Source organism: Nothobranchius furzeri, chromosome 13, assembly GCF_043380555.1.
Source record: "Nothobranchius furzeri strain GRZ-AD chromosome 13, NfurGRZ-RIMD1, whole genome shotgun sequence".
Classification (NCBI taxonomy): Eukaryota; Metazoa; Chordata; class Actinopteri; order Cyprinodontiformes; family Nothobranchiidae; genus Nothobranchius; species Nothobranchius furzeri.
The window spans coordinates 60,409,173-60,419,967 of NC_091753.1; the positions used below are offsets into that span (position 1 = coordinate 60,409,173).

The 10,795-nt window shown below is 49.7% G+C and overlaps 1 protein-coding gene across 1 annotated transcript in view; it reads right to left on the reverse strand.

Moving 5' to 3' along the window:
- Positions 1 to 2,675: 2,675 nt before the first annotated feature.
- Positions 2,676 to 10,795, reverse strand: part of LOC107379768 (calpain-5) — a 68,189-nt gene continuing 60,069 nt past the window's right edge. Inside the window, exons 4-13 of the mRNA XM_054742257.2 lie at positions 9,911 to 10,119; positions 6,134 to 6,326; positions 5,869 to 6,062; positions 5,723 to 5,800; positions 5,388 to 5,583; positions 5,193 to 5,315; positions 4,921 to 5,117; positions 4,712 to 4,833; positions 3,994 to 4,130; positions 2,676 to 3,905 (exon numbers count right to left, since the gene is read on the reverse strand). Coding sequence (XP_054598232.1) covers positions 3,729 to 3,905; positions 3,994 to 4,130; positions 4,712 to 4,833; positions 4,921 to 5,117; positions 5,193 to 5,315; positions 5,388 to 5,583; positions 5,723 to 5,800; positions 5,869 to 6,062; positions 6,134 to 6,326; positions 9,911 to 10,119 — 1,626 coding nt within the window. The 3' untranslated portion in view covers positions 2,676 to 3,728. The remainder of the gene's footprint in view (positions 3,906 to 3,993; positions 4,131 to 4,711; positions 4,834 to 4,920; positions 5,118 to 5,192; positions 5,316 to 5,387; positions 5,584 to 5,722; positions 5,801 to 5,868; positions 6,063 to 6,133; positions 6,327 to 9,910; positions 10,120 to 10,795) is intronic.

Genomic DNA, 10,795 nt, shown 5'->3' on the forward strand with positions numbered 1-10,795 from the left:
TCCTGTGGAAGACCTCCTGTATGATTTCAGTTCCCAAAACTTCCCATCCCAGGGAACCAGACCTCTACAGACCTGCCGCCTTGACCTCCCATCTGATGAAGACCATGGAGAGACTCATCCTCACCCACCTACGTTCAGTGGTGACCCCAAAAATAGACCCACTGCAATTAGCATATAAACCAACCATGGGGGTGGAGAACACGCTCATCGTCCTGCAGCACCGGGCTCTGACTCAACTCGAGATGCATAAAAGCCACTAGAGAATCACGTTCTTGGACTTCTCAAGTGCCTTCAACGCCATCCAGACGTCTACTGCAGCAGATGATGAGGGGTGCAGGATGGACGAACATCTGACTGCATGGACCTGCATCATCTACCTCACCAACAGACCACAGTACATGAGGCTGCACAACTGTACATCTGAGGTGGCTGTGTGCAGTACTGGAGCTCCACAGGGTACGGTGCTCTCACCCTCTCTCTTCACCGTCTACACCTCGGACTTCACCTACAGCACCAGCAGCTGTCACCTCCAGAGGTTCTCAGATGACTCGGCCATTGTTGGCTGTGTGTCTGAAGGGAATGACCAGGAGTACAGATCAGTCATCATGGACTTGTGGACTGGTGTGAGCGTAACCACCTTCGCTTGAACAACAGTAAGACAAAGGAAATGGTGAATGACTTCCAGAGAAACTCTCCTCCTCACTCACCAGTAAACATCCAGGGAGCAGACACTGAGGAGGTGGATACCTTTAAGTACCTGGTCTTCACCTCAACAGCAAACTGAACCGGTCCAACAACACAGATGATGTATAAGAAGGGCCAAAGCCGCCTCCACCTCCTGAGGAGGCTGAGGTCCTTCAGAGTTAATTCCCAGCTGCTAAAGTCCTTTTACCACTCTGTGGTTGGCTCTGTGATCCACTCTGCTGGCCTGTTGGGGTGCAGGCAGCTCTGACCTAGACAGGAAGAGACTGAACAAGCTAGTTAACAAAGCTAGCTCGGTTCTGAGCTGCTCACTGGATTCAGCTGAGACGTGTGAAAAGGAGGATGCTGGGGAAGATGACCGCCATCTTAAAGCCCCTCCCACCCACTGCATCCCACTGTGGAGACCATGGACAGCTCCTTCAGAGGCAGACGGAGACATCCCAGATGGAAAACAGAACGCTACCGTAGGTCATTCATCCCCTCTGCAGTAAGAGTGTAGACCTCCTCAGTTGAACTGGTACTGGCATTATCCTGGTACACAGTAACACCAACGCAATACTCAATATGTGTTCAATACCAGAATAACGTAGTACGTCCATGTCTCTAACAGTATTCTGCATAGTTGTAGAATTCAAGTTCTTCATTTTTTTATTTGTGGTTTTTAGAGGTTGCAGGTTACAGTACTAGATTACTGCCCAGTTACAGTACTAGATTACTGCCTGGTTACAGTACTAGATTACTGCCCAGTTACAGTACTAGATTACTGCCCGGTTACAGTACTCGATTACTGCCCAGTTACAGTACTCGATTACTGCCCAGTTACAGTACAAGATTACTGCCCAGTTACAGTACAAGATTACTGCCCAGTTACAGTACAAGATTACTGCCCGGTTACAGTACTAGATTACTGCCCAGTTACAGTACTAGATTACTGCCCGGTTACAGTACTAGATTACTGCTCGGTTACAGTACTAGATTACTGCCCGGTTACAGTACTCGATTACTGCCCGGTTACAGTACTAGATTACTGCCCAGTTACAGTACTAGATTACTGCCTGGTTACAGTACTAGATTACTGCCCAGTTACAGTACTAGATTACTGCCCGGTTACAGTACTCGATTACTGCCCGGTTACAGTACTCGATTACTGCCCAGTTACAGTACAAGATTACTGCCCAGTTACAGTACAAGATTACTGCCCAGTTACAGTACTAGATTACTGCCCGGTTACAGTACTAGATTACTGCCCGGTTACAGTACTAGATTACTGCCCGGTTACAGTACTAGATTACTGCTCGGTTACAGTACTAGATTACTGCCCGGTTACAGTACTCGATTACTGCCCGGTTACAGTACTCGATTACTGCCCGGTTACAGTACTAGATTACTGCCCGGTTACAGTACTAGATTACTGCCCGGTTACAGTACTAGATTACTGCCCGGTTACAGTACTAGATTACTGCCCGGTTACAGTACTAGATTACTGCCTGGTTACAGTACTAGATTACTGCCCGGTTACAGTACTAGATTACTGCCTGGTTACAGTACTAGATTACTGCCCAGTTACCGTACTAGTTTACTGCCCAGTTACAGTACTAGATTACTGCCCTCTGTGTATAAATACACATACCTTTGTTATTATTTATCTTATTCTCTTAAGTGTTGGTGCTGTCACAAGTGAGTTTCCTCACTGTGGGATCAATAAAGTATTTTCTATTCTATTCTATTCTGTGGAGCTGAACTACGGGAACGTGACCTCCAGGGTCAAACTAGCACTCCGGTAAGGCAACGGCAACTGGAAGTCGCCATTTTGCTGCAGCCAGGTCCTCTTGACTGCTTCAGTGTTTCAGGAATGATTCAGAACCATAAATAAAACCTCTAGATGATGAAGGTTTTCCTGGTATCTTCAGACTTGAACTGTTTTACGGAACGTTTGAGACACATTTAACGTTAATCACAACAACTTCACAGACTAAAGAATCAAGTAAACTTTATTTCTCAGCTCTGGAAAAGCGTCAGAAACTCAGGCACACACAGATCTGTACATCCAGTAATAACCGTCTGAACTCAGCAGGAACCTTGGGCCCTCATGCATCAGCTGTTCGTAGAAACTTCTACGAACAAAAACTCGAATGTTTGTACCAACGATGAAAATCATGATTTATGTTTTTATCTCCAGACGTAAAAGTCTGATCTTGACAAATCCTTCAGGGACCAGAGACCTTCCAGATCTGAGACCAGAGAGGTGGACCTCCAGTTGCTTTGCTGCAGCTCGATTGGCTGTTTGTTTACAGTGGAAGGCTTGAAATATACAGCATAAAGTAATCTGATTACGTTTAATCTTTGGTTCTTGCAGGTACACCAACTTCCTGCTCAGGTTAGAGGAAGCGTCTCATCGGTGGCAAGATAAAGAAGATGATCGGGGCTGTTCCAGAAAGCGAGGTAATCCCAAAAATCCGGCTTTCTTTTGAAAATACCAGTTTAACTTCTCCAAGTTCAATCCCACGAAAGTGGCCAGCCTGAAGCCCCTCCCAGTCACCATGGTAACACATGCTGGGGAACAAACCTGCTCCGAGGCAGGCTAGCTGCTAGGCTTACTGAAGTTTGGTGAATATGATTGGACAAGGCAAGTGACATCACCTTTTGTTGTGGGTGGCTGGCAGCTACCAGGTGGTGAATTAGCACCACCACTGGCCCACGGCAGCAGCTGCAGCTTTGTTCTTGATGGTTGAATTATTGATAAATGTGGAGTTTAAACTTTTAAATCTGAGCTCTAATTGGATTTAATCGTAAGGTTTTGTTTTTAATTCTCATTTGCGGCCGGGAGCGTTGCCGGAGCCGACAAATCCTAGAGGAGCACTTTGTCAACGAGGGATTATCAGCTTTCTGTAACACCCCCGACAAGAGGAACTTTTAAACGTGTAAACATCGAGAAGCCTGTTTGAGCGGTTCAGACACACCTGCTGCAGGTGTTCTTACACCTGCTGCAGGTGTTCTTACACCAGTAAACAACCCGCTTCACAAACTCAGATGCTGGTCAGCACCGAGCTGGTCTCTATGGACAGAGTCACGGTACCGGGGAGGTCGTTGTCCTGGCGATCACCTTTGTCCTTCAGGTGGAGCGTCTTCTGGACTCTTCCCTGCTCAGCAGCCAGAGTCACCTGACCCAGGAAGGAGTCAGTCAGCACATTGCTGTTGTAGATCTGTGGGGGGGGGGTCAAACGTGTGAGTTTGGTTGTCATCCTGTCACATGATGTATGGGGCGCTTCAGTATTAGGTGTGTGTGTGTACCTCAATGCTGATTGGTCGGCTGGACTTCTTCCTGTAGAAGACTGCTTTGGTGTTGAAGGCGGGGCTACAGGTGCTTTTATGGACCACAGAACGAACTTTCTGTCCTTCACAGCGAATGATGACGTACGGATCTGAGGCTGAGGACAAATCAACACGTTAGGATTTAAAAACCTGAGACCAGCGGTCTTACTGGCGCCTGCTAACAACCATCCTCCAGCAGACCAACAACCCCAACAACCGCAGCCCAGTCCGGGCTTGTTAGCATCGGCCGCGCTTGCCAAGGTTTTGTTCACACAACCTTCTCGGGAACATGGAAATCTCAGAGCTTGTGGGCGGGGCCAAAGACCTTAATAAACAAAGTGTGCAGCGTTGCTTTTGGAGACTCTGACATTGCTTCCTGCTTTCTCTCTCACTGAGACGGTCTGTCCCCACGCTGCCACCAGTGGGAGGGATCCCGAACGATAACGAATCGCACACACGAGAAGCTCCCGCTGGCTGATTCTACCCGCCAATCAGAGGCTTGAGGTGGGTGTGAATTAGAGCCGGCAGTGGGTTTGTTGGGTCTGCTCAGCCCAAAGCGGACCGCCTAGGGAGAAGGTCTGAAAAAAGGTCAGTTGGGCACGGAAAACACAGAGGTTACCCAGATGTGAACACAATACACCCTACCAGGGCGGGGCCACGATGACCCAGATGCAAAAGCACCAAAACATGGCCCTACCTCCGTTGGAGTCGTGGCCCGCCAGGCCGTCAGCCTGCAGAACGTGGACCTGAGAGACCAGTGAGGGGTAACCACAGAGTCCAGACCAGCAGGTGTGAGGAGGCTCGTGTAGCGTCAGCTCCCTGTAGGAAGGACAGAGGGACACACATCCCATAACTGATGGGTTTGCCCTGAAGCTGCAGAAAGTAAGATACCGCCACGGTTCCTACTTGCAGTCGGAGGGAACGTCCGTGAAGACTCGGAGCAGAAACTCTCCCTCCAGCCCGGGATCAAAGGTGGTGGGAATGATGACGTAGCGTCCTTCTGCCAGGTCGGTGCGAAGGAACACGGAGCGAGAGTTGATGTAGATGCTTCCTCCAACCTTCTGCTGAGGGGCGTGCATACGGTAGCTCCTGTTCAGCTCCACCTGAACACACGACAGCAGCAGGTTTGAGGTTTCCGTCCACAGACCTGGTCAGGATTTAGGATGAAACGTCTTTACTCTGTGGACGTCGAAGCCGATGGGCAGGTTTTCTCCTCGTCCTTCTTTCAGAGTGGCTCTGCGATCTTTCTGCTGCAGACAGATCAGAACTTCGTCCTTGGGCTTCTTCACATCAAACATGTACTGAAACACAAAACACACTTCAGCAGTCTGACCGGTGAGGACCACGCGGTAGCTGGGACACCTGCGGGACACCTGTGGGTTCTGGAGGAAGGTCAGCTTGTTGTTAGAGCATCCCCCGGTTCGGTTGAGTAGCGGGTCATCGTGGCGACGCCAACAGCCCCGCTGCACAGCCTCCTCCCAGGTCTTGTGCACACTCAGGTACGACGTGTTAATGAGACGACACAGAATAAGATCCGTGAAGTTTGCGATGAAGTCATCAAACGTCATCCTGCAGAGAGAACCAGGGATGGGTCTAAATGCTGGACGGTTAGAGAAAAGAACAACGTCTGAATCCATTCCTGAAGGAAAGATGGATTACTGTGTTACCTGGGCTTACCAACAGGTGGCAGAGTTGGACCAGAACTCACCAGAACTCTCCATCGTCCTCCACAGTGACACCCATCCTCTCCCGCTCCCCCTTACTGACCTTCTGCCACTCCTCGGAGCTACAGCAATGAGAGGTCAGCAACGCGTGCTTAAACGTGGTCAGGCAGAAACAACGGGAGTCAGTCACCTGTCGCTCCACGGCCCGTTCCACTCCCGCTCCCCCCACGGGTTCCTCATGCGGATCATGCTGAGTTTGTCGGACTTGAAAAAGGCCAGCAGGCCGTGGCCGAGCCTCACCCTACGGACGTCTGTCACGGCGTAGGCGTGACCCTTCACCAGACCACAGGCCAGTTTGGCCTCCATGTCCGCTGCCGTCAGCGCCTGAATGAGCAGAGTTATTCATTACTCTTCATCGTCTGGGCAGCGTGGCACGGCGTTGGCCTCCTCCTCACCCGGATCGAACAGCTGATGAGACCTCCTCGGTTGTGGACCTTCAGGACTCTCTCAAACAACTCGTTGCGTTTCTCTTCGTCGTCTTTGAAGCCATTTTCTGCCAGGTCCATCGGCTCCGAAACTCCTCCGGTGAAGTTGACTAGAGCGTCTGCCGTGTTGCCTCCATCCAGACCTTCATAGCACCCACACATCCTGCCAGACAGGAAGTACTCGATCATCTCTGAACTCTGTGTTTAACCTTCTCCATAGTAACTAAAAACACGGCAGCTGTGCTGAAGGCAGACAGCACAACAACAACAACAACAACGTGTAAGAGACTTGTTGTAACTAAGGTGCTTCGTTGCTTTTAGTCTTAAAGGCTAAAGTCAATATTTGTGCTTTTACGTTTCTAAATGAGACTAAAACCTGACTTTTGTCCCAATCAAGCAGCAGTCCTGTTTCCACGAGCAGACCTCCAGGGCAGTTCCTGGGATGGGGAAGTTGGGTTAGGCTTTGGCAGTGAGTGATGTCACTGAGCAGCATCAACACGTGCCCACACCAAGTCAGTCATCCCTGAACCCATGCAGCTGCGTCATGAACGACCAGCAGGAGGACGTTTTTACAGCAGAGCTTCATTAATAAGCTGTGGAGCAGACGTCATCACACGACCACTGTGGCTTTTCTGCACCATCTTTATTTTCCACACGCCAAAACAAAAGAGAAGAAGAAATCGGCTCCAAAGAGAAAGGAATAAATATATGCAGACAAACTGCGTTCGGATGAAAAAAACAGATACAGAAGATGGAGTCTTGCTAAACGTGGACCCGTATGAAGTACGGCGATGGAGAAGAGACCCAGAGGACCTAAGCCCTCGTCTGTGGGTGGGCACTGGCTGCAGGCCGCGCTCTGGAGGCACACGTTCAGTTCACCGATGGTTGGGCGCGTGATTAGGATATTTTTAAGCCTGAACATGTGAATTTGTGATCATTCACACGAAGGTAGGTCACTTCACTGTTCCTACTAACAATCGATCAAGTCTAATGACTAGAAAATGCCACGTACTCTGGGAAGAGCTGTGGTTTTCTTACTTGGCAGCTGGTTTGGGTTTGGTGATGAAATAATGAATCAGATTTTAGTTTTACTCCTTAATGCAGAAACTCCTTAAGGTTGGTTTATGCTTGACGCGTCCGCGAGGTCCGCACGGCTCCGCGCAGAAAAGTTGCGTCATTTTAACAACCACGCCCCTCCACCGCGCCTCCGCACAGCCCAGAATTTCCGCAACGCGCACCTCGGAAAATTTCTAACCACGCGGACGGACGCGGAAAAACATGGCGGGCCGGCAAGAACTAGTATGGCAGAGGTTGGTAAATACAGACATTTGTATGATTCAGCTCTCAGAGATCACCGTGATCAACATGTTGTTAATAATTCTTGGAGAGAAATAGCTCGCACTGTCGGAAAAGACGAGGACGCTGTTAAAAATGCTGGAATACCGTGTTATAAACAGTAATTTCTACTTCTACTATGGTGTAGTGTTGGATGCATGCCGTAGAGCTCCATGCTGCCCCCTACAGTTTGGGAGAATATTGGCTCACCGCAGAGACGAGCCGCATGAACCATAACCGCTGTGAGTTGTGAAGCGCGTTCCATCCGCGAGCCGCATCACCGCGCGGAAAGTGAATGCGTCAAGCATAAACCAAGCTTAACCAGGTCATAAAGTTAAAGTCCCGTCGGTCATCCCACTCTGGTGACATTCATCTCTGCATGTGATCCATCCCTGTGGAGGGCTCGGGTTACAGCGTGTCAGTCCCATATTCCCCCGGTACCAACGCCCACTTTCTGAGCTGGTCCGTTGTTACGTTAGCAAACAGATTTTTAAAACATAGCGTTCCTTTGTGTTGCCCTGGCGTTATTCAAGTTCATGTCATGACATTTTGTGGTTTTTCTGTTGCAGGCACTGCCCTCCCACAGGCTGCATGAGCCGGCGTGGCTCCCAGGGGTCACTGTGTCACCGGAAAGGTGGGATCTGCCCACTGCACCTGTGTGGCCTAACCCTAACCCACCGTGCAGATCAGAGGCACACTGACTGTTGCTGATGAGCCAGCCTGAGGTTGGCCTTAAGGATGGACGTCACTGCTTGGACACCAAGCTGTCGTTGCACTGCAGAGCTCATCAATGAGAAACTATTATTTTGATGTTATTGTTTCTCAAGGATGAAGGGATGAAGTTCATCATGAACTCTACCAGGAAGTTAACGTTGTCGAGCTCCTCCAGATGACTGGTTGGTGCTTTATGAATGATCTGAACTGAAGATGAATCTGGAGGAGTAGTCAGCACCAGCCTCATGATCAGAACCAGCACCGGCAGCACGCAGATTCAGAATCATCCACTAATGAATTTGTTTCTGGTGCAGCACGACATGCTCACATTCTGCATGATGCGTCACACCTTTGTAAACTCGCATGTAAACTAATTCAGGACTGAAACGACTCAAAAGCTGTAGAGTTCCCCGCTGAACAACTCAAAAGCTGCAGAGTTCCCCGCTGAACAACTCAAAAGCTGCAGAGTTCCCCGCTGAACGACTCAAAAGCTGCAGAGTTCCCCGCTGAACGACTCAAAAGCTGCAGAGTTCCCCGCTGAACGACTCAAAAGCTGCAGAGTTCCCCACTGAACGACTCAAAAGCTGCAGAGTTCCCCGCTGAACGACTCAAAAGCTGCAGAGTTCCCCGCTGAATGACTCAAAAGCTGCAGAGTTCCCCGCTGAACGACTCAAAAGTTGCAGAGTTCCCCGCTGAACGACTCAAAAGTTGCAGAGTTCCCCGCTGAACGACTCAAAAGCTGCAGAGTTCCCCGCTGAACGACTCAAAAGCTGCAGAGTTCCCCGCTGAACGACTCAAAAGCTGCAGAGTTCCCCGCTGAACGACTCAAAAGCTGCAGAGTTCCCCGCTGAACGACTCAAAAGTTGCAGAGTTCCCCGCTGAACGACTCAAAAGCTGCAGAGTTCCCTGCTGAACGACTCAAAAGCTGCAGAGTTCCCCGCTGAACGACTCAAAAGCTGCAGAGTTCCCCGCTGAACGACTCAAAAGCTGCAGAGTTCCCCGCTGAACGACTCAAAAGCTGCAGAGTTCCCCGCTGAACGACTCAAAAGTTGCAGAGTTCCCCGCTGAACGACTCAAAAGCTGCAGAGTTCCCCGCTGAACGACTCAAAAGCTGCAGAGTTCCCCGCTGAACGACTCAAAAGCTGCAGAGTTCCCCGCTGAACGACTCAAAAGCTGCAGAGTTCCCCGCTGAACGACTCAAAAGCTGCAGAGTTCCCCGCTGAACGACTCAAAAGCTGCAGAGTTCCCCGCTGAACGACTCAAAAGCTGCAGAGTTCCCCGCTGAACGACTCAAAAGTTGCAGAGTTCCCCGCTGAACGACTCAAAAGCTGCAGAGTTCCCCGCTGAACGACTCAAAAGCTGCAGAGTTCCCCGCTGAATGACTCAAAAGCTGCAGAGTTCCCCGCTGAACGACTCAAAAGCTGCAGAGTTCCCCGCTGAACGACTCAAAAGTTGCAGAGTTCCCCGCTGAACGACTCAAAAGCTGCAGAGTTCCCCGCTGAACGACTCAAAAGTTGCAGAGTTCCCCGCTGAACGACTCAAAAGCTGCAGAGTTCCCCGCTGAACGCGCTGAGGAAAGTGTCTGAGTGGATTTATTTAAAGCTAACTCCTTTAGCCAAGTCGTGCTCAGACTCATCAGCTGATGGTTTTCCACCACCACCATCCTGATCCCAGCACCAACGTCAAAGTGCTCCTTACTTGGCGTAGGCCTTCTCCATCAAAGCACTCCAGAACTCGTTCTGGTCGTTGGAGTGGCAGTAAACCAGCTGGCCGTTGGCCGTGGGAAGCCGGTCATCGATCACCACATCCACCCACTCACCAAACCGCCAGAAACGGAAGTGAAAGATCCCAGCGTAGGACTCAGGTTTGTCTTTATCCCACTCCTGGTCCTTCCAGTCTGGAATCACCTGTCAGAAACAGGAAAACACCACAACACATCAAGAATGTAGGTTCCCAGGAGAAACGAGTTCACACTGAATACTAAAGAGGAGCCTGGATTAGCTCGGCATAATTATTCAGATTAGATGGAACAGAACAGACTTCATTGATACCACAGTGGCGAAATTGAGTTAAAAATAAAGTCATAAAATTCTGAAACAGCATCAACAGATGAAAGATGATACTAATTTGAGTTAAAAATAAGAAAATAAAAGATTTAGTTAAAAGCAGCTTTAAATAAAAGTGTCCAGATCGTCAACGCTGCGTAAGGATACAGGAGGATCATTCCAGAGTCTGGAAGGAGCGATCGCCTCCACTTTTATATCTGGTCTTTGGAACTTCTAGAAGGTTCTGGTGGGTGGACCTGAGGGCTCGGGTTGGAGCATAGGGCTTTAACAGGTCAGTAATATAGGGAGGAGCTTGACCATGTAGAGCCCTGAAAGTTCTAGTCAGGACTCTAAATGAACTCTAAAGTTAACGGGTAACCAGTGCAGAGACACCAGAACAGGAGTGATGTGAGCTCTTCTGTTTGCTCCAGTTAGGAGCCTCGCTGCAGAGTTCTGGACCAACTGAAAGAGGTCAAGGGCTTTTTGTCAGAACACGTGAAGAGTGTGTTACAGTCATCTAGACGGGAGGAGATGAAGG